General features: G+C 34.9%; 1 protein-coding gene and 1 pseudogene across 1 annotated transcript; one reads left to right on the top strand and one right to left on the bottom strand.

Annotated features, from left to right (window-relative positions):
* Window positions 1-215: 215 nt before the first annotated feature.
* LOC113724556 (tRNA-splicing endonuclease subunit Sen2-1-like) lies at window positions 216-1412 on the bottom strand (annotated as a pseudogene).
* A 1201-nt stretch (window positions 1413-2613) lies between these two features.
* Window positions 2614-7177, top strand: LOC113727532 (putative late blight resistance protein homolog R1B-17). The gene is made up of 2 exons (XM_027251756.2): window positions 2614-5846; window positions 5990-7177. The coding sequence occupies exons 1-2, from the start codon at window positions 2802-2804 to the stop codon at window positions 6152-6154; spliced, it is 3210 nt and encodes a 1069-aa protein (XP_027107557.1). The 5' UTR covers window positions 2614-2801; the 3' UTR covers window positions 6155-7177.
* Window positions 7178-27572: the final 20395 nt, after the last annotated feature.

Here is a 27572-nt window from a genome sequence, read left to right as displayed (position 1 = left end):
ATTTTTGGAGAATCAAGGACCAAGTAACTGATAACCTTCAGGATTAATAAATGAGTAGCTCGAAAACCAGAGGGTATTGAAGTTTGATTCTGCATTTCCATTTTAAACTGGAAAGGCTGAAGCCTCTTTTTTTTTTTTTTTAACAGGAACATGCAACGTTGATATCAATTACATTTTGAGCTTAAACAATCTATAGGGACTTGAATCTTTCTAAATTGTACAGAAGGGACAATCCCTTCTAAAACCATCAAAGCCTGCATTAAAAATCATCAAAATATTCATGGTCTGATTTGTCATTAATGTTTGTTGACAACTGCTGCCGCAAATTCTCGGTGTCAAGATTCCCCAGTTGCAATTGTTTGGTTCTCACGGCATTGTTGTGGACTCTACCTAGTGATTGTCCTTTCTTCAACAATGTAACTTTCTAAACATGATGGCAATGTTACATTCTCTCCACATTTATCAATATTAACAAGCAACAATGTCTTTGCAACACTGCCACAAAGTCAAGTGTGCAATGATAATCAGACCAAACCATCAAACGCCCATTTGTTTCTCCATTGTTATCAGACAAAACAATCACAGCATACTCTGAATGCACCAAAGATGGATGATACTGGTAGGCGACAAAGTCCACACCATACTGTGATCCTGATCTAACCACCCAATTCTTCATCCGAAGATGAGAATAAGCTTTGAATAAATTCGTAAAATTTTCCTTTTTGGACATCATGTACATCCACAACTCTTCACTATCAATTTCACAATTATTTTCGTTGATGATTTCGATGCATTTTAGGACATAGAAGAGGTAAAAAGCTTCCTCCATACCTAATTGGAACCACTGCTTATCCTTCTCAGCTGTGACTACCGGGCGGCCAAAACAAGCTCGATTAAGTAGATCAGTTTGTTTGGCATCTGCTTGGAAGAGTACGCTCTGACTTTTGAAGACTTAGGAAGCCTCCTTTGAACATATATTGATCACCAGTAATACAAAGCCACATGCTCTGACTTTTTCTAAAACCAGGATATATATATATATATATACACACATATATGCTCCCATTAAGGCTTTCTTAACTACAACTTCACCAAAGAAGCATTTAGAACAGACACTGCATTTATTGGCCGAACACATTGTATCCCCATTTGACCAAAAGTGTATCCCGAAAGCTTATTACTATGGAGTTCAGACCGAAAGTGTGGGAAAGTCTCATGGAATTTAGACCGAAAGTGTCTTCTTGTATGCATAATAGTTGAATTTCATTAGAAGATAATTTTTCAAGCCGATCAACAATGATTCTCCAACTTATATCACCACCATGCTTGGGCGATTTGTTAGATAACTGTACTAGCTTATCTACATGACCCGTCATTTCTTCCATTTTCAGCATAATGCTAGAAGCTATCATGTCAATGTTTGTGTTGGTGTATGTTTTCTGAGATTTTTACTTAAATTCGTTGTAGTACATATGAAATATTGCAACTTTGGACTCCTACGCAATCCATACTCAAGCTGATCATACCTAAAGATTGCAATCTTACGCAACCCATACCCAAAGATTACTGAAAGTTATCTCAAATTGCATCCCTGTTTCATATGTAAAAGTTTAAAATTAATAACCATGGATTTAAATGATTTATTTAATAGTTTTATCATCTGATTTTTCTTTTAGTCTTGAAGAAATAGAAATTACCGAACTAATTTGTGCAGTCAACTTGTTCTCTTAAATTATGCATAACATCGAACTTTTGTATGCCTAATGAAACAATAAAGCATTCAGTTGAATGGATTCGGTGGATTTGGAAGTTAAAAGGCTTGTTGCTCTGTGCTTTTAACCCCGTACAAGCATCAATCATATCATACAAATTTCTTTTTGACATTTCACCAAACAGCTTATATGCATTCCTGAATTAATTGCTTTTCCCATAAATGCCGACACCCTACTATGTTTCACATACAGGGTCTAAGTCATTTCCCATACATTTTTCAAGTTGACAATCAAATCAAATGAAAGATAAACAAATTAAAGCAATATAATGAAGCGATTTTCAAGAAACATGATAGTCTAACCTTTTGGCTGTTATTTTTTATCCGCTCTCTTGCTTGATACCACCACCCAGCCTTAATAAAATTCTCAACCTTTTTGTTGGGTCTGCAAATGCCCGATCGACCAGGATCCAGGAAGTAGAGATGGAAAATGTGGACTGAACAGAAAAATTTTGCAAGGAAAAAATTTCTATTCCATCATGTCCTGAGGTGAGAAAAAAAAAAGAAGGCAACCAACTTTGGAGAGGCAAACCTGTTTCAGAAATGGTGATTTTTTACTTAACTATGAAAAATTTTTACTTTTAGTATTAGTAATTTTAATTTAAACAAAAGTAAATTTTGTTAAATAATAAGTAAATTAAATTATTTAAAGTGTAAATTTGTATTTTTAACTACAACTTATTTTTCAGGTATATACTTACTAGTTTTAATTAAAAATTTACTAAAATTAATATTAATTAATTTAATATAATATTTAAAAAGTCATTAAAAAATTTGATCTATCATTAAAGGTAATAGATACTATATAGTAGTAAATTTCTAATATCGTTATCATAACTATAGGCACTATAGCATTGTCCCAGCGGAGAAACCAACAACACCCGTTTTCCCCCTGCTAATTGTCACTCAGGAAGTATTGTTGTTCAGCGAGAAAATACTCTGTTGCTGGCTCTAGCGCTGAGATTTCTTTCTCCTTTACCATCTCTGAAATTCGAGAGTCAGAGGAAGATCCCCGCAAAGAGAGAGAGACATGGCCTCTACTCGTGTCGATTCCGTCTTGCATAATCTGGAGTTGCTCCAGAACAACCTCGAAAAACGTGATTCGTTTGAAACTGGATTTTCCAACCTGCGTGAAGGATTTGAGGCCCTCAAGCTGAATCTGCTGTTCCTGAAACCAGTTCTTCTGTGTGCAAGAAACTGGAGCAACGACCAATTGAAGGTAAGGCTTCGAGCTTTCTTGTATAAGATTGAAGCTGCTGTAAACAGACCTGGGATGGATATAAAGTCCCTCTATCTTAGGTCAAAAAGTTCATTCAATTTGAAAAGCGTAGTCTCAGCTTTGAAACCAGTCGTCTCTAATTTGCTGCGAAACATCGAGTCCTTTAAGCAAGATATCATCGACATATACGATACCTTGTCGAGCTGCAGCTCATCAGAGTCCGGCTCTTGCTTAAGAGACTATGAACTCGTGGACTTCATAGACTCCGTTCTACAGAATCTGATCGATCTTCTCAGCCGTCGCTATTTTGAGTCCATGGAAGATTACAACAGTGCTTTGCACGCACATATTGAGGCCCTTGAAGACAAGCTTACATTCTTGAAAAATTTCATTGGCTTTGCCAAATTTCTGGGTGTTGAAGAACTTGAATTGGGAGATCTGTTGGCTCACGTTCAAGTTGTGGCTCTAAATGCCGCACGCCTCTCTTACAAGTGTTTGTTTTACAAGGAAGATGAAGAGATGCATGATCCCAGGATGTGCTCCATAATCAGTGAACTACTGGAGAAGATTAACCCCGTTGACACCCAAGTTTTTGAGACATATGTCAAAGTCCTTAAAGCTCCGAAATCCCCAGAATCATTGCTTACAACGCAGACAGATATGCAAATACTGAAGGATTTTAATGATTCTCTCATAAGTAGTCTTTGGGAGCTCCTATGGTGCAGAACCAGCTTCGCAGTTTCTGTGAAAGATCAAATGAAAAGACTCTATGAGGGACTGAGATTTTTGAGAAGCATTCTGAATGAGGCGCAGGAGAATATGAATGAGCTAAATGATAAAATTGTGGCTGTTATTAGTGAGGCAGGAATTGTAGTTTTCTCACTCTTTCTGAATGAAATGAAAGAACTGGGTGTTGACTCCTTAGTGGTCGGAGAATCTGCTGAATCTTGTGCTATGTTAGTCAACACGAACAACAATGTTATGCTTATTGTGGCTCAGCAAAGGGGTTCAAGCATCTCAGGAAGTAAACCCTCCTGTCATAGCTTCAAAGGACAAGTTCGCAAGACTACCCGTTTCAAGCCATCAAGAGGTAGAGTACCAATGACCGATGAATTTGTAGTTGGTCTCGAGGATGAGGCAAAAAAAGTGATTAACAGACTCGAAAGAGGATCAGCAATGTTGCAAATTGTTCCCATTGTGGGAATGCCTGGACTTGGCAAGACCACTCTAGCCAAAAAAATTTACAATAGTCCCCCAGTTCGGGCTCACTTCTATTTGTTTCTTTGGTGTACTGTTTCTCAAGAATATAACTTGAAAAAGCTACTAGTTCAAATTTTGTCCTCTCTTGGTAAACAGGCTAGCGTGAATGAAGAGCACAAAGTTCTGGATGAGATTGATTTAATGCTAAACCTCAAGAAACTGTTATTGAAGAATAGATATCTCGTTGTTTTAGATGATGTCTGGGACATTGGGGTATGGCATGGCTTGTGTCATTCGTTCCCTGACGATAGGACTGGAAGTCGAATCCTAATTACAACTCGAGAATCTAGTGTGGCTTCGGAGGTTAGAATTGGTGTGGATTCTGTGGAACTTCACAATCTTCGTGAACTCACCAAAGAAGAGAGTTGGGAATTTTTGCAGAAGAAGGTGTTTGGAGAAGCACATTGTCCTCCACCACTACGCATGCTTGGGGAGAAAATAGCAAGAAATTGCAAGGGATTGCCTCTTACCATAGTCATCATAGCTGGAATTTTGTCAACTATAGAGGATGAGGCTTGGAGTGAAGTTGATCGTTTAACTTCAGCCATTGCGTATGATACAGACCGGTTCAAGTATACATTGGAGCTGAGTTACATGAACTTACCACTTCATTTGATACCATGCCTTCTCTACTTTGGGGCATTTAGAGAAGATCAAGAAATTGAAACTGAGAAGTTGACGAGACTATGGATAGCCGAAGGCTTTGTATCTGCTGAAGAGCCTGTGCAAGATACAGAACCAAAGAGATTAGAGGATTTAGCAGAAGAATACATGATGGATCTTATTGGCCGAAACCTAATCATGGTTGCCAAACAAGGACATACTGGTGGAGTCAAAACTTGTCGCATTCATGATCTATTACACGAGTTTTGTAAGGACAGAGCCAAACAAGAAAATTTCCTACAGGTGTTGCGTGGCTACGGTGAACTTTCCACTTTTAATGAGCGCCCCTACCTCGAGAGGTTGTCCATTTGGTCCAAGGTAGAGCAGTTTAAGAAGTCAAGGCTATTCTGTCCACAACTATGCAGTCTACTGTTGTTTAGTCAGATTGAAGAGACTGATTCATTCATGGCTGATATGTCATTTGTCTTTGGCATCTACAAAAAACTTCGGGTGTTGGATTTGGAGCAAATTTTTCTGCGGCATAAGGTTTTTCCTAGAGAAGTAGAAGCTCTTGTTGAGCTGAGATACTTGGGTGTTCAGGGTGCAATGAGTTCCATTCCCTCCACAATTGACAAGCTCTCCAACTTAGAAACTTTTGTTATGATTGCTGAATCTGGTACTGTTTCATTGCCAGATACCATATGGAACATGACCAAGTTGAGGCATCTACATGTGGTGGGCTGGAACGTTACTTGTTCTTTGCCGTGTGAAAATCTTGAAAACACCTCCGGCCTCTCGAATTTAGATACTCTTTCCACCTTGATTGTGACTTTAGACGACAGAGCGGAAAATATAATGAGAAAGATTCCAAATGTCCGCCAACTGAAGATCCAACTCTCGGCAGCAGAGTGCTCTGTGGGATGCTGCAACTTAAGTCACCTTTCAAGTCTAGAAGCACTCGAAGTGTTGGCGGAGTCATTGCCATCGAATCCTGTTGAGTTTTCTTTCCCTCTACAATTAAAAGAGTTGGTCCTTGGAGGATTGTATCTGCCCTGGAGTGATCGATATCTGTCATTCTTTCTTGCCCTTTTGACTGAGATTTTGTGTACATCTAACTTTCAAATGTGGCTTTGCAGGAAGTAATTGATGCTGAGGATGAGAAACTGAAAAAGCTAAAGAACGAATTTGGAAATGAAGTTTATGAAGCTGTGACAACAGCTTTGATGGAGCTGAATGAGCCAGTGGCAGGTATGTTATACCTGAGTTATGGAACTACAACCAGAAAAGGAGAGCAACACTGAAGGAAGGAGTAGCATACACCACAGTATATGATCAATATAACGGATGATTCACCACAGTGACATCATCATTGAATGAAGATGGATAGGCCATGGACCTGAATAATGCACGTACCACGATTAGCATAGCAAGTGTGAAATAATTCAAAATGGATAGCTATTAAACACGAAGTTGGCAGGAGTATGGATTTGTAACCATAAATCGGTTTCATGATAATATGGATTAATCGGTGCATATACTTCCAAAACACAATTTGCTCTTAAAATAAAGAAAAAAAATGTCAGTAGCAGAGGTGTCTTGAATCCCCTTGATTACATACAGGTAGAGAGAGTAAGAAGGTTCACCTTTAGTGGTCTTTGGTTTTCCATTTGAGGCATTTCCACTGTTCGATTATGTATGCTACTCCTTCCTTCAGTGTTGCTCTCCTTTTCTGGTTGTAGTTCCATAACTCAGGTATAACATACCTGCCACTGGGGTTGTACTCATTCAGCTCCATCAAAGCTGTTGTCACAGCTTCATAAACTTCATTTCCAAATTCGTTCTTTAGCTTTTTCAGTTTCTCATCCTCAGCATCAATTACTTCCTGCAAAGCCACATTTGAAAGTTAGATGTACACAAAATCTCAGTCAAAAGGGCAAGAAAGAGTTGCTATTGTCTTTGGATTTTCTAATATCAGCAGGGTTTGCTATGTGTGGCTTTCTCATATGTGTGGCTTTCTTATAATTGCTCATACGTGTGGCTTTCTCTATTTTAAAACAAAAAAGTAAAAAAAAAAAAGGTTTGCTGTTGCTGTGGAAGAAGAAGAAAGCAGTTGAAGAAGCAAAACTTTTGCCTGTGTTTTTGTGTGCCTTTTTGTTTCGAACTCTGTATAAATTTTAGGGAATTGGGAGGGTTTTGAACTCCACTGTTTATTATTCAACAAAAAAATTCCACAAAAAGGAAAAAAAATTGTGTTCGACTTTGAAACACTTCATTTGATGCAATAAATGTTAATAGACAGTTGTGTGTTTGGTTTTTGTACTGTACATGTGGACTAATTTACCGCTTTATTTTATTTTATTTGCCAAAATATGACCATATGGGAACAGATTCCATTCTCAGTTCTATATGTAGGGCATATTATTGTTTGCAAAGATCCTCATACAGCAGTCTCTAAATTCATCAACTAACTACTACTTGTACCAGAAAGCAATTAAAGTTCTCATGTGTCTGATTTTGATCTGGAAAGTAGAGAATTGAATTTTGAGAGAGCTAATTTAAGCAAGATGCAGTTTTGCTTATAGGATGAGTCATGGAATTCTTTTAGAATAGTTGCGTTTTTTTTAAATAAATAAATAAATAAATATATATATATATATATATATATATATATATATATATATATATATATAGTTATTGTTTCTAGAAGCAATTTTACTCCAAAAAATTTTAGATATCTTTTTTTTTTTTGGGCATTCTTTTTTCTGTTAATGAATAATGGGCAAATCAGCTAGAAGAATGGACTGAAGAAAGTCACAAATATTGAGTACTCCGATTACATTAGTAGCATCACCTTCCAAGAAATGTGGACGACAAATTGTAGCAATTGGGCAATGAATTCTGTCCTGCAACCCAAGCAAAATTGCTTGAGAAATATTTGGAAAAAAGGTTGTTGGAAAAATCAAAATTGGTATGAATGATCCAACTTTTCATTAATGTGCAAGAGTTAAACTTAATTGTTGTGCCAATGCTCATGTCTTTCTCCTACTTATGCATCCAATTCATGTACTTCTTTGCCTTTCTTGAACGTTTTCTTGAACATTGGTACTTTCTGATTAACAAATTGATATGCCCAATGTGAACTAGATTGTCAGTGATTTGGAACTTGTGGTTTCATATTCCGGAACAAACCGAACCTGTTAAATGAATGCTTGTTAGCTTGCTGTAATAGTCTTGGTGAATCTCCAAACTAGAGCCCAAGGCCTCTGCTGAGTCTATTAATTTTCATGAGGACCCTTCTTCTATTTCTGTAGACTTGAAAACCAAAGTACCCTCAGCACCTAACTCATTCATGTTAGGATAATTCAAATCCAGCCTGCTTGGTAGGGTAATCACCAATTTTAAGCATAATGTGTTCCGCCATTGATCTGGTAATTGGATAATGAAATCATAAGGGAAGAAATCAGAAATCCAAAATTTAACTAGTACTATAATTTAGGACCTTTATACACAATATTTCTCTACATTAATGTACGTAACCCTTAGACTTAACTAGGGACGCATATAACACGCATCATTCTACATCAAAAGCTCATAATATAAAGGGATAATTTCAGAAACCTCCCTGAGGTTTCTGACAATTGTAGAGACCTCCCTTCAAGTTTATCAAATTATACCTACCTCCCTTTCTTTTACTATTTATATAACAATATTGTCCAAAAGGCTATATTTTTTCTCAAAAATCCTAAACTACCCTTTTTTGAGAGAAGAAATAAGGAATATGAATATATAGTAGAGTTTGAGAGATCACTTGTGATGTGATTGTCTGCAATTATAGGCAATGGGTGGTGGTAATTTGAGAGCGAGTTTTAGAAGTAAGGGATTAATAGATGAGAGCGGAATGATAGTAAGTGAGAGAAAATCATCGTTGGCTATAACTTGCAAACATGATAGTCGAAAATGTCAGGTTTCTTTTTCTTTTTTTTTTTTTTTAAATCTCATTTCATTATACTATGAATTATTGATTAAGTGAAGGTCATTATAGTCATTTTACTGTGACAAGGGAGGTTAGTGTAATTTGTAAAACTTGAGGGGAGTCGAGTGAAATTGTCATAAATCTCAGGGGAGGTTTGTAAAATTATCCCTAATATAAAGCTCAAAATAAAACACAAAATGTTGAGACCCTCCATGAAGCTTGCCAGTCGGTAAAACAACCACTCTGGACCAACTGGGACACAAATTGACCAAGGAAAATGCGAATTCCATGAGCTCCTGAAAAAATATATATTTGTTCATTACCAGGCACCAGCAGATGTACTAGAACAATTCATACAGCAGACATGAAATGGGCTGACATTTGCATCTAGATATCTCCATCCTTGCTACAGGATCAAAAGCAAAAATAAATGCTTTTTAAATTATTTACAAGCAAAGAAGTGGGTAATTCATATCAACTGAACATGCAAACCATTCATCTGGAAATTTCGACCTTAAAAGATGGAAGATGCTGATAAATCAATTGTTCTGAGTTAGAAGTTTTGTTTGGCTATCATAAAATTAGAAAAGCAGAAAACTTGATAGCATCGCCATTTACAGTGACAGCAGTAGTCATGGACATGCTCGTCTCATTTAGGCTCAACCTAATCTAATGCAGATGCCGAAGACCGTGCAACTTCATGTTTGGTAAACAGGATTAATAGGAATAGCAGCAAGGTTAGCTGACTGGAAGATCTAATCTGAAAACTCAATAGAACAAATCCCGGCACCATTATTATCTGTATATTTGTATTAGGGTCCAGAAAATTGTCCACACATGCCCGCTCTTGAGATGAAAGGGTATCAGGTGCTTGATCATTGAAAAGTTCAGATCAACTATGACTGCAATTGACATCTCACTTCCAGTAGTACATATGAAGTGCTTTAAATATCCATATAAAACCATCATTCTTAGCCCAGAAACACTTCAGAACAGCAGAACACCATAACGAGAGTTGGAAGCACCATGTACGGTGAGGTTTTTTGTGTTAGTACATATGTATCATGCAGACAATCAACAGCAAGTTGCAAATGTTCCAAAAGCTATTCTCCGCAAAATCATTCAAGCTAGGGGTAGTGATCAGCATACAGTAAACGAATTACGTAATGGCTGTATCCAATGTATCAACGAACTAATATATTCAGTAATTCCAATAAAATGGACACATAAAGCATACTTGAACAACTTCCACCTATTAATAAAGACATCACTTGTGAAGATTGATTTGATTAAGGAATGAACCTCAGTTTTTGATTTGAGCCTTCTTCCTCATGCTAAGCAAGGCCAATAAAGAATTCTAGCAGAAGCTACGTGAAACTTGACAGGTCCTAGACAAGTATGTTTGGACCTATTAGTACTAAAATAGCATACTTTCCATTTTGGCACAACTTAAATTTTGTAAAACAATTGAGTTCACATCATTGATTGGATGAAGAAGTAAAGATTGACAATTAAGAATGACAATTCATAGCAATCTCTGAAATGCATTGATTGGATGAAGAAGTAAAGAGAAACTTTGGGATGGTATTTCCTTCATATCTAAACAGAACCACGCGTGGAGCATCAATTTGCACCTCTTTCAATTTAACGTTCTATCCCAAATCCATTCTTTTAAGTAAATGACTTGAAATTTTGAGTATTTTCAAACCTGGGTGAGACTGGATTTTCAACTCTTTAAGGTGTGCGAAGTTTGGTGCAAAGTTAGAGAAGAACTCATTAGTTATGACAACATCATCCAACCACATACTCTTTAGCTTCCAGGATGCATATAGTTGAAGCCCGAAACTATACTCTACCATTAGATAATGTATCTTTATAGCAAAGAATTCAAGGCTTGGTGATTGGATTTCAACATTTCCGCTGATTGGCAAGCCAACAGTAAATTTTTTAAGCTTCTGAAGCTTGACATTGACAACATTTAGGCCAAAACTAATTTCCACCTTTTCAATCAAGTGGCAACTTGAAATTATTTTCTGACACCACAGACACAATCGTCGAAGATTGTGACATTTTAGATTCTCAACGACTTGCAGATTCAATTTGGCAATGGTGAACAGCTAAGTCAAGAAGCGATTTGGCTTCAAAAACTTTCCAAGACAGTTTGTGATTATAGACATATATGCCAAGCTTTTTAACACCATTTTCTATAGCAATTTGCAGCCATCTCTTAATAAGAGAAGCTGAACTGAAGAAATGGTGAAGGTTCAACTCTAAAGAATGTATACCTATCTTCTCCTCGATGTATCTTAGAAAGATGGAGTTAATGCAAATCTGCGTGCCTTTGTTTAACCCTTGGCACCCTTTCTAAAATTGGGCTTACTATCATTGGGAGTTTGGTACAATTGTGCGGTTGTGATTGTCGTACACTTCACATGATTTGATACTCCCTCCGTCCCACTTTGATAGTCTTGTTTTCCTTTTTCGTCCGTCCCAAATTGTAGTCCACTTCCCCATTAAGGAATGTAGTAATCTTTCAAATTGTCTAAAATACCCTTATTAAATATCTTGTTATTAATACATTATTATTAAATACTAACTCACTACATTGAATACATTGAGCTTTTCCAATGCACTCTTCGTGATTAGCATAAGGGTATTTTAGGAAATTATTAATCTAAATTTATGTTTCCAACCAAATTAATTACACTTTCTTAATCTGTGTGAAAAAAAACCAAGACTAATAAAACGGGACGGAGGGAGTATATAATTACATTTATATTTTGTACACCTAAATCTTGTTTTTGTGCATCAACTCAATAAATTAATACAACCACCATTGCAAACGTACAATACTTTCTAAAAAAAGTACAATAACTGCACCAATTGTATAGCAGGCCCAACTACACTAGCTTCCAGCCTGGCAACCACAAGTAGGAATTAGGAATTAAGCGCATACATAGTACATTTTGAAGATTAAAGTTCACACAAAATCACACTCTTGAGACTTGGAGGCGAAATAAAATATGGCCTATCATGTACATAGTCCTGGCTTTTGACGTTAGAATTGTGCTACCTTAGGTAATGTTATACCCTATGAAAAGTTCAACAATTAGTCAATTAGGTCAAGGAGCATAATATCTATGTTCTGTCTCAACTCTCATGTCTATCATTAAGCTGCACAGTAGTTTTTTCTAGAAATCAGCGGGCTTACTGGAAATAATTCTTCATATTTATTGATTCATTCAAGAGCATCTGTAACATGAGGTGATGACTGTTTTTTGACAAGCATTTAGGGTTCATTTGGTTGGACATCGAAGTCATTCCTGGAAAATCACTTCCTTCCCCATAATTTTTCAGTGTTTGGTTATTAAGTGAAAATCTGATGAAGAGGACGAGAAGAAGAGTACTAATGAGAACAATGCTGAAGATGAAGAAAATGTTAGTCCTGGATCTGATATTGTTCAAGCTGAAAATGTTTTTTCCTTCCGTGGGTGTAACTTATTTTCTGTCAGAAATTATTTTCCCAAATTAATTGACAACCAAACAACGGAAAATGTGGAAAATGTTTTCCGGAAAACCTTTTCCACCCAAACAAACATACCCTTAATGGTTCAACACTCTCATTTTTTTTCTTTTTTACTTTATTAGTGAATTGTAAGAATTATCTTCACATATTTGTCACTAGAAGTCTAGAAGAAGCATTAACCAGCTTGCATGTTAGGTGCAGCAAAGTGTTTTCTTTTTTTTTTTTTCTTTGTTTGAAGCTTGCATGCAAAATACTATAGTTCCAATTAAGCACAAACATACTAACGCTTAGGTTCCATACACAATTGCATTTGGACAACATAATAATATCAACTACACATCATCTCGACTTAATTTATAACCTTTATCTAACAATATACAAGAATATCTAATCTTCACAGAGATCGTTGTCAACCATCTTATAGCCAGTACTGCACAACAGGGACACGCTTCAGCTATCTAAGAAAATTAGATCAAGTGGAAAAGAATGAATCAAATAGCCACTGTCATTTAAATAACCGTAAATTACACGTTATTCCCATTTATCTTTATATAAAGCGAAAAATAGATGAAAATCAACTCTTTGTGATGACTTTAATGAAATACTCATTATACCATTATATATAGATTTTTACACTTAGTTCTTTTGGTTGTACATCCTATTATTTGGTATTTACACTTTATTCGTATGTTTGTAACTTATATTTTGTACATTTAATTGTACCCTTTTTTTATTTATTACTTATATTTTTGTTTAAACGTTTAGCATCTTGTGACTTTGATGCTTGCACTTTTCCTTTGGTTGTATAACTTAGCTTTTGGTACTTACAATGTGTTTATTTGATTGTATAGAATGTAATCACTACTTAACTCATCTTATTCCGTTGTATATAGTTGCGATTAGTGAAGGTGATCCATTTTTCACTTCTCATGAAGCTATCTGAGGTTATCTAGTCATTTTCAAACTCTAAGAAAATTATATATTACACTACTTGGTACCGTAAGTTTACAAATTTGTTATTTGAATATTATATATCCACATACACTAAATAAATTTTTATCCATTAAAAGAATATACATTAAACATACAATAAACAATGAATGAACGTGTAATTGATAAACAACTTGTATATTACTATGATTAGAAATTAAACATTCTAGTCATTGTGCTTTAAACCAACATATTGATTATTCTACACATAATGGATCATGCAAATTGAAACCACACTACTATATCTTATCGAACTACTAACAATAACTTGAATGCGTTTATTCAGTGGTAAATGAAATCATTTATAGAAAAATTCATTGCCCTCTACTTCTAATAGAATATAAATTAAAACCATGGCCTATTTCTCATTTAGGCATTTTGTACCTTAGCGTTTTGTAATTTAGTCATATTTAGGAAATTATGAAACATGAAAATTAGAAAAATAATGTTATAAATTTAAGGGATAATTTCAGAAACCTCCCCTGAGGTTTCTGACATTTACACTTACCTCCCCTGTGATTTGAACAATTACACTGACCTCCCCTGAGGTTACTAATCCTTTACAAATTCAGTCCAAATGATTAAAATATTATTTTAGAGAATGAAATTAGAATTTTGTACCTGATTTATTCTTTGTGCCACATGTCCAATGAATGTCAAAGTATTACAAATTAATTAACAATTAATAAACTTTAACGAGCGTAGTTTATAGGCAAATACGTATTGTCTATTTAAAGTACCAACTCTTTACATGAATTTTATTTTCAAACATTTATTTTATCACAAATATTTATTCTCAAATACAGATTTGTATTTAGTCTCAAATATTTAATTTTTATTAAATACAAAACCTACCAGTTTTTCTTCCGTAGAAATATTAATATAACATTTTTTTCAATTTCAGTTACAAATATTTATGTATTTAACATAAATTAAATGATTCAGAATAAAATACTCATAAAGAGCTAATACTTTACTCATGTAATGGATGAAAGCCATAAAAATTTAACATTTATAGGCCATTTCTTTTTTTTTAAAAAAATTTTAATTTATATTAAATAGATAACCTATCGATTTTCTTTTTACAAGAATATTATTGTAACACCTTTTAATTTTTAATTACAAATATTGATATATTTTATTGTAAATTAAATATTTAACAATAAAATACCTGTAAAGAGCCGGCACTTTAAATAAATTATGCGTATTTGCCTATAAACTACACTCTTTACTTAAATCAATAAACTACACTCCTTAACTTAAATCAATAAACTATACTCCTTATTTTAAATAGTGTAGTTTATAGGCAAATACGCATATCCTATTTAAAGTATCGGCTCTTTACAGATATTTTATTTTCAAATATTTAATTTATGATAAATATATTAACATTTGTAATTAAAAATTAAAAAGTGTTAAAGTAATATTCTTGCAAAAAAAATCAATAGGTTATCTATTTAATATAAATTAAATATTTTTTAAAAAATAAATGGCCTCATAAACTATTAATTTTTTATGACTTTCATCCATTACATGAGTAAAGTATTGGCTCTTTATGGATATTTTATCTTGAATCATTTAATTTATGTTAAATACAAAAATATTTATAACTAAAATTGAAAAAGTGTTATATTAATATTTCTACGGAAGAAAAACTGGTAGGTTTTGTGTTTAACAAAAATTAAATATTTGAGAGTAAATACAAATCTGTATTTGAGAATAAATATTTGTAATAAAGTAAATGTTTGAAAGTAAAATACATGTAAAGAACTGGTACTTTAAATAGGCAATACGTATTTGCCTATAAACTACGCTCGTTAAAGTTTATTAATTGTTAATTAATTTGTAATATTTTGCCATTCATTGGACATGTGGCACAAAGGACAAATCAGGTACAAAATTCTAATTTCACTCTCTAAAATAATATTTTAATCATTTGGACTGAATTTGTAAAGGATTAGTAACCTCAGGGGAGGTCAGTGTAATTGTTCAAACCACAGGGGAGGTAAGTGTAAATGTCAGAAACCTCAGGGGAGGTTTCTGAAATTATCCCTAAATTTAAAGGTGGTGAACTTTTTCAAATATTATATACGAATCTATATATGCCACATTTGGAAAATCTATGATGAAAAATTAAAATCAAATTAAGGGATGCAGTCTATCAAAATATTAGGGGGTCCAATCTGTGCCCCTATATGTTGTCATAATATCTATATTATTTTTCTTTTCTTATTTGCTAATAATAATATGAAAGCTTAATTTTCTTTTAAATTCATTCTCTTTAGTTTTTTTTATTATTTTAAATTCATCATTAATTTTTTTACAATCAATTTTATAATGATAAGTATAATGGGAAGAAATTAGAACTGAAATAGATGGTTCAAAACTTTGAACATGCGACGTAGAAAGGGGTGAATTTTGACAGCACATAAGGTTGCTGCATTGTGGCCAAAGTGATTGAGAATTTGAATGTGCAACATTAGCTACTTAATTGGTTTCTAGAATTTGTGTTAGAAAGCAAAAACCTTGGTGTCTACAAACTTTTTCTTTTTACGCCTTGGTGTCCAGAAACTTGAACACACTACTAATTTCCATAAAAAGGCAAGAGTAAAACTGAATTCTGTAATTTTTTATACATGAATCTTGAAAATTTCAATGAAGTCTTGCTAGCACTGCTTTGGAATCAAGCTTGATATAATTTTTTGGATTCACACTTTTAGGCTCATATTCACAATTCACAAATATATTGGGATTTCAGGCATATTTCAAGCTTGGCCCAAACTCACAATGAACACACAATTATTTCTTTGATATTATTATTCTAAAACTATGTATAAATTATAAGTTGAATATATTCTAATATATAATTATGAAGCTGTACACAGGATCATATGTATATAGTAATTATTTGATCCGACTTTAATTAGAAAAAGCGTGTTGAAATCCAGCCGTGGCTCACAACAAAATCGTGCTTTATATTCAAGCTCAAACTCTGTCTGTGACACAAATACATGAAGTTTGGCCCCATGATTTTCAGGCTGAATGGGTCAAGCTTGAGCCCAATGGTCCCATTTACAATCGTGTAGCCCATTGGCTCAAAATACTAAAATTTTCTAAGATCTAAACTACTAATATTTGTATTGATATTGTTGGTAACACGAACTTGTTGCAGTGGATTATGTCCCATCACTCTCCAAATTATTGTTTATGCATTGGTAGGGATGCTTTCGCACATAAAGCGCATGTGCACTGTGCACAAAGACCGAGACCACGCATCAGTCTCAACAACCATTAAAATTTATCCAAACGACTACTATTCATTTCTTTACCGATCCAATTTATCTCGACCTTCTCAATAATTTGTACCACTATAGATAGGATAGTTATATTAGTACGTTGAGAGTGGCCTTTATCGCAAAAATGTTTGACAAAATCACTTGTAAAAACAGGCACTTGTTGATAGGTTGCGATTTTATCATTTATTTTATTATTAATTTTTCCTATTACCTGACCCAATCTGGATTAATTGTGGGATTCTACTCACTTTTAGTATTTTACATTTATTTCAGGGAGTAGAACGAAAATATAATAACAGGTGCTAATTTGGCAGAAAAAGAGTCCAGATGATAGAGCTTGTCCTAGGGGCATTTTTGAAACAACAAAACATTAGCCCTTATTGGGCAAATTGGGCCGAAGTCTTCATTTTTCCGCACAGGAGCCGCCGCAAGGAGCATTACTTTATATAGAAAACTTGCGCAGGAAAAAAGGAGGCTTCTTCCTCTCGTGCGGCGGACGCCGCACAGTAGCAGCAGACATTATATAGGAAATAGCAAAAGGTGTGCAGAGGAAGAGCACTGACTCTCTTCTTAGTTTGTTTTTGTTCTTTAGCTTAGTTTCTTTTGACTTTTCCTTGTGGGCTCTAGTAGCTCTTATTTCTCCGTATGTCAAGACAAGTGTTATGCAATTAGTCAATTAGTCATTCTCAAAAGACCTGCTATTCATCCTTTTGTTCGAATAGAGTGAACTCTTTTGATCAAGGATAATGGCCGCAGCTTTTTCTACATCTTTGCGTGGATTTTTCACCTCAAGTATGAACTAATTTTTCCACTCTAGTCAAGGGACAACGGATGCTTTGGGTCGCCTAAAATTGTGAGATCGATTTAATTTTATCTTTTTCTCTATTTATTGGTATTCGCATATTCCTTGGTTGCAATGCCTATGATTGTTTAATTAATTGATTGTCTTGGATCCGAATAATTAGTTAATCTGATAATCTATTATCAATTAGGGCATTAAATCCGTAATTGTTTAATTGCTCTAAAATAGTGACAACTGGCATGATTAGATTTGTGTCAGGGGAATACGCGGGCTAATCTAAAATAACCCTGGTAGTGCGTTATTTGGTTAGAATAGGGCTCCTCTAATACGTAAGGCAATTGGGGAATTAAATTCTACGGGCGTACCTAGGATTATTTCCTAATTAGATGAGTGATTAACGGTTTTACCTTGATCACCGACACAGTAAGGAGGGGTTGACTGCCATCGTTTGTTTGGTAGTTATAACCTATTTATTGATAAATAATTGGAATTGCCTTTGTTTCGATGATCAATTAGGTGCACCATTGCTGAGGTTATTTCTTGGCTAGATTCTTAATTATCACTCATTTGATTTTAGTAGATTGTTATTTAATTTTTAGTAGCTTCTTAGATTTTCTTTGTTTACCATCTTCTGCATAAAAACACCCCCTTGTCACTGTGAACTTGAAAAAAAATAATTACTCCCAGTCCCTGTGGATTCGACCCTGCTCACCGCTATCTACAGAAGTTAATTTTAGTTTGAGCAGGTTTTATTATTGCACAGGTTTCGACAACCTGTCAATTTTTGGCGCCGCTGCCGGGGACTGGTGTTAGATTAATTTGTTTCTTTTTGAGTTCACTTTGTTTTCATTTCTAATTTATTTTTCTCTTATTTATTTTTTATTTTTTTTATGGCTGCTAACATTCCATATTTTGATGATAGACTGGACTTTGTTCTTGAATGGGGTTATGAGACTCATATTTTTCCTAATGATCAATGGGCTGTTGCAAATTGTGGAACTTATTTTGATTCAGGTTATTCAACTGACACATGCCCCTCATTTCAAGACAATCTAAGTGCTCCAATTGATACTTTTGAAGATTTTCCACCCCAATATCAAATGCAGTATGACCCTTATTCAAACGGGTATGATCAAGGATGGTGGGATAATTCCAATTTTGATTATGCGACCGGGCCAATGGATTTTCAACAGCAAGAGTCTCAACAACCATCGTCCCTGTCAGGTATGTCTTTTCAGGAATTGGGTGAATTATTTATTAATACATACAAATCCCAACAGGAGGCACAAATGAGGAATGAGCTGCTAATTGATACTTTTGAAGATTTTCCACCCCAATATCAAATGCAGTATGACCCTTATTCAAACGGGTATGATCAAGGATGGTGGGATAATTCCAATTTTGATTATGCGACCGGGCCAATGGATTTTCAACAGCAAGAGTCTCAACAACCATCGTCCTTGTCAGGTATGTCTTTTCAGGAATTGGGTGAATTATTTATTAATACATACCGATTCCAACAGGAGACACAAATGAGGAATGAGATGATGAAGGATCCAATGAGTTATCTGGCAGATCAACTATGTCTATTGACATCCAGAATGAATCGATTGGCTTCTCAAATGGAAGAATTGTTTTCGGAAACCATTGTTGATCTAGAAGAAAATGAGGGTGCAATTGGCTTGACTAGTGATGAGGAGATGCAAGAGTGTCAAAATGAGAAATCTACAGATGCAGTTGAAAAAGAAGCTGAAAAGGAAGAAATGGAACCCCAATCGCAACCCGTTCAAGTGAATGAATCCAGTGAACAATCTCCAAATACGGTGACATCTCCTCCATTCCTTCATCAATATTCTCCTGACTCTTATTCTTCAATTCCTGTTAACGAAATTGACTTTATTATACCAGACAATTTTGAATTTCATGACAGGAATAAATTAAGAGTGGCGATGATAAGATATCTTGAACCAATAAATGCAAGTGAGGGAGGAGTGAATGGAGAATGCAAATTATCATCGACTAGTTTGGCGCCATTTACTAGTCCATGGAAGCCCGTAACTCGTATACCCAAAGATTATTCTATCTACGAGGGCTATCAGGACTATGTAGAGGATGAAGCAATGAGACGAGCCACAAGATTTTATCCTCCATGAACAAAACATGATAATGTCTAGCCAAAGACATTAAAGAAAGGCGCTCATTGGGAGGCAACCCAATTGTTTCTTTTAATTGTTTGTTTGATTTCGTGTCTTAGTTTAAATCTATTTTCCTTGAATTTGACTGATTTTGGGTATTAATTTTCGCTTTTGCTGACTTGTAGGTGATCTTCAGTCATGACGCACCCGCGTGGTGACGTGCAGGAAGCTCACGATCAGAAACTTCTGGGAGCTCTCTTGCTCTCTTGACGTGCCCGCGCCACATTCGCGGGAAAGGTAAGTATTAAAAAAAAAAAAAGAATTTCAAGAACGGTTATCGATTTTCGGTTAATTTCTAATTTTGAATTTCGAGAATAACATTTGCCTAAAAAAAAAAAACTTTAAAAAAAAAAACAAAACAAAACATTTTTTTTCTTTTTTCTTTTCTTTCTTTTTCTTTCTTTTCTTTCTTCCTCTTTCTTTTTCTTTTCTTTCTTTCTTCTCCCCTGTTTCTCCTTCGCAAGCCGCCATCTCTCCCATCTCCGGACCGCACGCCGCCGTCCCGTGCCCTCTACTCTTTCGCGCACACCAACCACCCACAGCCGCTGCCTCCACTCCAGCTTGCCCGCCACCACTACAGCTCCTCTGTCCGCCTACTGCCGAGGTCCTGGCGGAGGTATTTGGACTTTATTCCCCAATTTCTAACATTGATTGGTGCTGTTAAGGATTTTCCACAATTGGTATTTGTGGCCGTTGGAGTTTATTTCTTCACTTGTGCGGTATACCTATTGGACGTCATTTCTTGTGGCTACTATAGATTCGTCCTCTCTTATTTGCTGCTTAATTGGGAGCTGAAAGCTTGGGCTTGAATTGCTGACTTTTGGAACTATCACTGCGAATTCGGTTCATTGAGTTGTACATTTACTCTTTCATTGCAAAAAAAAAGGGGGGGGGGGTTGGTAGGCACTGGTTGGGGTATTTTCACTTGAATTTATTACTTCTTTTGGGTTGGATGCAATTGTGCATTAACTGGCCACCTGGAGCGATTTGTTGCGATTGAGGTTTCATTGATTTTGGCCTACGTTTTTACCCCCAGTGGTACTGGAGGGAATATTTTCCATTGAATTTGTTTACCCCTAGTTGTTTGGCGGAGTTCTTATTGACAACTTTCTGGGCTGTTATCATTGAAATTGCTAATTTTTGGGTGAGCTGAAACACTGTGATTGCTTGTTGAATTGGGGGATTTCTATGACACTTGCTTGGCTTATTCATGTTGAGTGTATTTAATTGAGGTTTCTACTGAGATTTTGGTTAAATTATTTCTAATATTGCCTATTGAATTGGGAGCCTGTGCCGCTTCATTTGCCCTATTAGGAGCTGGTTTGCTTGTTAGAATTTTCTGTGACGGTTGACTAACGTGTTCATCTTAGTGACTTCAACTGTTTCGTCTGGTGGTAGTGAATTCTGTGTGGTGAACCGTTGGGTCGCTGAGATAATCTCACTTGCTTTTGTTTATTCTTTTTGGGTGGATGCCTGATCGCCAGTTGAGGGTATATGTTGAGTTGTTATTGCCGAATTACTGCACTACTGTTGCCTGACTTGTTGACTGCTGGGGGCAATTGTTGAGTTTTTGGGTGGGTTGGAATTTTGCAATTCTTGATAACTGAGAGATATTATTAGCAATTGCTCTGCTCTAATATTGCTCTGTGGTAGCTCTTTCTCTATCTTGTGATTGGGTTAATACTTGGGACTATTGCTTTCCTACTGCTCTGCCTTGCTATAGCAATTTCATTGATTTTGCATTAAGTTGTGCACCAGTGGTACTGGTTGGGGTATTTTGCCTAGCATTTGTTATTTCTAATTGGTTGGCATCCTGATTGAAAAGGAAAAACTTGCGATTGTGTGGTTATTGTCAAATTTCTAAATTGCTATTGCTAGAATTGTCGATTTTGAGTTGAGATACTCACTTTCCAATTGGAGACTTTGTTGAGATTTTGGGTGGACAGAGTTTTGCATTTGCTGGTTGAATTGAGTTGAGATGTCTCAGCACTTGGGTGCATACTTCCGCCACATCGGTTTTCCTCCACCGTTCCCACCTATCCCTTCGCCACTCGAGAGGGAAGTTTCATTGTTCTCTTCACTTTAATTACTTTATTACCTCCATTGAGGACAATGTAGGATTTAGGTGTGGGGGGGAGCAGTTATGGTGCTAGTGTCTTTCATTCATTTCCTTTTTCTTTTCTTTTTGGTGTCTAGCTCTCGTGTGCATGCCAATGTTTGATGTTGGATTATTGCCTCTATTCCTACTTTTGTCAAGTTTTACTAATAAGAATGTATCAAGTTAATGTGATTGAATTCAAGAACATCTCTTTGGTGAATATCAATAATTGTTTTACTCTTATAATTTTTGGTTAACTTTCCTAGGTATAGGGAATGATTATTGGCATTTTCATGTGAATTGGTCCGGTTATTAACTTTAGTTCTCCATGTTTGAAAATGAGGCTAGCTGATGCAAGTTTTCTTTTGATTCTTGTGTTATATTAAGTTTTTGTGATCTTTAGCTATGAATAAATTTGACTGTACTCCGCTATTAGTTATTACTGAGTAACCGGGGATCTGCACCTAAAAGTGTTGATTCTCGCGTCAAAAGGTAGTAATTCCTATGAGTACGTGGTCACGTGGCGATAGAAGCTGAGTAACCGGGATCCTTCATCTGGTCAATGGTGGAGTTCGCGTCAAAAGGCTCGAATGGCTAGCGACTAAGTCTTTTGTTACTATTGAAAAAAAAAAAAGAGAAAAGTAGGGAAAAAAATGTGAAAAAAATGTGAAGGTTGTGATAGTGTGTAATAAAAGTCAGCTTGCCGAATTATGGATTTAATGTTGAGATTTTGGTTAATAGTTGGACCATTTGTTGATAAATGTTATGCGTTATTCCTTTTTCTTAGATTAGTTAACTTGAAATTGGAGAAATTTGTGGTTTAGAAGCTAACCGGAGTGATGTTTCTTGGATCTTGATCACTCATGCTTGATATATATTTTTCTTGGTATCTTGGCAATTTGTTGGATAGAGCAATAGCCATTGTCAAATATTAGTACTTGTTTGCTGTTCTCATGCTTGAGGACAAGCATGGTTTAGGTGTGGGAGAAATTGATAGGTTGCGATTTTATCATTTATTTTATTATTAATTTCTCCTATTACCTGACCCAATCTGGATTAATTGTGGGATTCTACTCACTTTTAGTATTTTACATTTATTTCAGGGAGTAGAACGAAAATATAATAACAGGTACTAATTTGGCAGAAAAAGAGCCCAGATGATAGAGCTTGTCCTAGGGGCATTTTTGGAACAACAAAACATGAGCCCTTGTTGGGCAAATTGGGCCGAAGTCTTCATTTTTTCGCACAGGAGCCGCCGCAAGGAGCACTACTTTATATAGAAAACTTGCGCAGGAAAAAAGGAGGCTTCTTCCTCTCGTGCGGCGGACGCCGCACAGTAGCAGCAGACATTATATAGGAAATAGCAAAAGGTGTGCAGAGGAAGAGCACTGACTCTCTTCTTAGTTTGTTTTTGTTCTTTAGCTTAGTTTCTTTTGACTTTTCCTTGTGGGCTCTAGTAGCTCTTATTTCTCCGTATGTCAAGACAAGTGTTATGCAATTAGTCAATTAGTCATTCTCAGAAGACCTGCTATTCATCCTTTTGTTCGAATAGAGTGAACTCTTTTGATCAAGGATAATGGCCGCAGTTTTTTCTACATCTTTGCGTGGATTTTTCACCTCAAGTATGAACTAATTTTTCCACTCTAGTCAAGGGACAACGGATGCTTTGGGTCGCCTAAAATTGTGAGATCGATTTAATTTTATCTTTTTCTCTATTTATTGGTATTCGCATATTCCTTGGTTGCAGTGCCTATGATTGTTTAATTAATTGATTGTCTTGGATGCGGATAATTAGTTAATCTGATAATCTATTGTCAATTAGGGCATTAAATCCGTAATTGTTTAATTGCTCTAAAATAGTGACAACTGGCATGATTAGATTTGTGTCAGGGGAATACGCGGGCTAATCTAAAATAACCCTGGTAGTGCGTTATTTGGTTAGAATAGGGCTCCTCTAATACGTAAGGCAATTGGGGAATTAAATTCTACGGGCGTACCTAGAATTATTTCCTAATTAGAGCAGTGATTAACGGGCGTACCTTGATCACCGACACAGTAAGGAGGGGTTGACTGCCATCGTTTGTTTGGTAGTTATAACCTATTTATTGATAAATAATTGGAATTGCCTTTGTTTCGATGATCAATTAGGTGCACCATTGCTGAAGTTATTTCTTGGCTAGATTCTTAATTATCACTCATTTGATTTTAGTAGATTGTTATTTAATTTTTAGTAGCTTCTTAGATTTTCTTTGTTTACCATCTTCTGCATAAAAACACCCCCTTGTCACTGTGAACTTGAAAAGAAATAATTACTCACAGTCCCTGTGGATTCGACCCTACTCACCGCTATCTACAGACGTTAATTTTAGTTTGAGCAGGTTTTATTATTGCACAGACTTCGACAACCTGTCACTTGTCATATCACTTGAAGTTAGTCACATATGTCCAGGGACATGCCGGTAAACTTGGCCCATGTTTATTTGTGTTTGAAGTCCTTTTCTTTTTGGGTTGTACCTAACAAATTTTTATTAAACTACAACTTATATTTTAAAGTTGTAACAAATACCTTGTTATATTACATACATTAGGGTTAAAAACTGGCAAATTACAAACATAGCTTTTTTTGTTAGATTGATAGAAATTTAGGAGAATTACGAATAAAAAATGTAAAGTTACTGATATTTGTATGGGACATATAGAAGACCAAATTATTATTGTAATTTTACTAATATTTGTATGGTTCATAGAATAACATAAAAGTGGATTTGTAATAGCCAACCAAACCATATTTGTCAACCACATTCCAAATAAATAAAAGTGTCCTATGAATTGGTTTCTGTGAATGACGATGTCAATAAGGGGATATATTAAAATCCTTGAGTGACAATTACTAGTTTGTATATATTAAAATCCTTGGCCCTTGAGTTTGTATATATAAAAATCCTTGATTTAATTTATAATGTTTATGAAGGTTGTAAATATTAAAAATGGTAAGTTAACCCTATTACGAAGAAACTGCAAAATCAGGGGGACTTTTGTCATTATAATAGCAATCCTATTTTTCCTAATTCCCAACCAAACACATTATAGCATTTTTTTAAATATATGTTATCTAACTCAAAACCAACCAAATACTAAATAATTTGGATTAATAATTCGGAATATCTCTCCCAAGAAATTGAAAATAGTATTTTTGGACTAATTTGCCCTTTTGAGAGGTACATATGCATATTATGTATACTATACATATACATTTATTTATTTTTTACTACTTTACACGTATTGACATCATTGTAGTGCAACCATATTGCCCTTGAACTAAACTACCCTTACTAAACTTATTTTGTCAACCACATTCCAAATAAATTTAAAAAATCCTATCAAATTCGGTACGTACTGAATTCATACCCGAATTTGAATTGAATTTGATAATTTGAAATTGGATGTTTAGTAATTTGGTACAAAAGCGGTATTTACCAAATTGACTGAAATCTAATATGGTACAAAATAGGTAATGAGATTATGAATTTGGTAATAACCGATTTCGAATTCAAATTCGATAAGATGAAATGGGTACACATTTGAATATCAAATTGGTTTATAAAATCATATAATATATAGGTAAATACTATTTAGCATTGGTATATACTACAAATATATTATTGTATTATTAATATGGTAAATTCTACAGTATTAATAATAGTGAGTACATGGTATTATCATGTACTTATGATGATAAAATATATAAGGATGTACAATATACCATTTTAGTTTTTGTTAATTATTATATGACTATAATAATACAAATATACAACAATACATAACATAACTATAATACCTATCATTTTATACATGACTAGAATTAGATAGTAATTAAAAAGTATAGGTTTACTACTAAATATTAAACAATAAACATAATTAGTATTTGAAATTTAGATATTGACAGTTTGGTACATCATTCATGTTTGAATTATTGAATATTTGAATGCATAACTTGTAACTTGCAAGTATCGATGTGCTCTAATATTACATTACATATTTAACATGAAAATTCTTATTCTCTATTCAGTAATCTCAAGGCTTTAAGCATAGAGAACAAATAAACTAAGCAGTTTAAGTGATGCATATGAATTGCACGTCAACATATTAGTGCGAGTGATTTCACTATTAAAAGCAATTAAGTCACTATTGTAATTTGTAACTAATATTACTTATTATTAATCATTGTAAACTATAAACTTGAAACTTATCGCTAATTATTGTACAGTCTAAGGTGTATTGTAGTTTAAATTAATCACTTTTTACTTGTTCCTTAAATCATTGATTAAGGATTCAAGATATAACTAGCTATACGTGATCAAATGAATACCAATTAAACTACAAAATGATTAAAACATGAGTACTGTGTTAAATTATAAATAAAGTTGGGGATCAAATCAGCAATAAATTTTTAAATAACTGAGGAGCATAATGAATGTATAATAATTTAGAGCCCCAATTCGACAGTGAAATGAATTTAGGAATCTCCAATTTGAAATTGAGAGCGATATATATTTCAATTGAATCCAATAATAGAATTTACCAAATTCATATACTGAAGAATTACCGCATTTGCACAATTTGCTGACCCCTATGAATGACGTCGTCAATAAGGGGATGTATTAAAACTGTCGAGTGACAATTACAAGTTTGCATATATTAAAATCCTTGATTTAATTTATAATGTTAACGAAGGTTATAAATATTAAAAATGGTAAGTTAAGCTTATTAGGAATGCAGGTTATAAATATTAAAAATGGTAAATTAACCTTATTAGGAAGAAATTGTGTGACGCCCCGAAAAAAAAAAAAGAGTTTGAGAACCTGTAAAAACCCTAATCTTTTCCGAGGGTTTTATTTCCTTTAATAGCATGTTTTCTGCATTTCCTGACTTAGGAAATTTTTCCTGAGGAATTTTTATGAGTAATTATAGTTTTTAGATGATTTTTCTAGGTTTGGAGAGTTTTTGAAAAATTAAGAATATATGTTGGACGTGGGACCCACTAGTGCGAAAAGTTCGGAAAAATTCGGTCAATTAGGTTAAATTCCGGATACTGTGTAAAATTTATCGGGTGTTAAGAGATAAGTAGAGAGTGAGATTTGATTGATGTGAGAGGAAAAAGAAAGATAAGATTGCATTTGAGGACTGTAGTGAACGACTGAGTCCCGGCGAGAGCTGGGCAGGCGACCCGCCGAACCCTCTGGTTCGCCTTAGGGGAAGGTGGGGCCGTTACAAGTGGTATCAGAGCTTAGGCTTCAGATCTCTGTAGTGTATCCTAGGCTTGAAGTTTAGGATGCCGGACTGTGGGCTTGGCTTGAAATATTAGTGATTCTTGCGGGATATCTCGACTTGATTAGTACAAGTGGAATGTCGAGGACGACATTCTTTTAAGGAGGGGAGATTGTGACGCCCCGAAAAAAAAAAAAGAGTTTGAGAACCTGTAAAAACCCTAATCTTTTCCGAGGGTTTTATTTCCTTTAATAGCATGTTTTCTGCATTTCCTGGCTTAGGAAATTTTTCCTGAGGAATTTTTATGAGTAATTATAGTTTTTAGATGATTTTTCTAGGCTTGGAGAGTTTTTGAAAAATTAAGAATATATGTTGGACGTGGGACCCACTAGTGCGAAAAGTTCGGAAAAATTCGGCCAATTAGGTTAAATTCCGGATACTGTGTAAAATTTATCGGGTGTTAAGAGATAAGTAGAGAGTGAGATTTGATTGATGTGAGAGGAAAAAGAAAGATAAGATTGCATTTGAGGACTGTAGTGAACGACTGAGTCCCGGCGAGAGTTGGGCAGGC

This window comes from Coffea arabica, chromosome 2c, assembly GCF_036785885.1.
Source record: "Coffea arabica cultivar ET-39 chromosome 2c, Coffea Arabica ET-39 HiFi, whole genome shotgun sequence".
Lineage (NCBI taxonomy): Eukaryota > Viridiplantae > Streptophyta > Magnoliopsida > Gentianales > Rubiaceae > Coffea > Coffea arabica.
The sequence above is the reverse complement of the archived record's forward strand: the minus strand, read 5'-3'. Positions and strand labels throughout refer to the sequence as shown.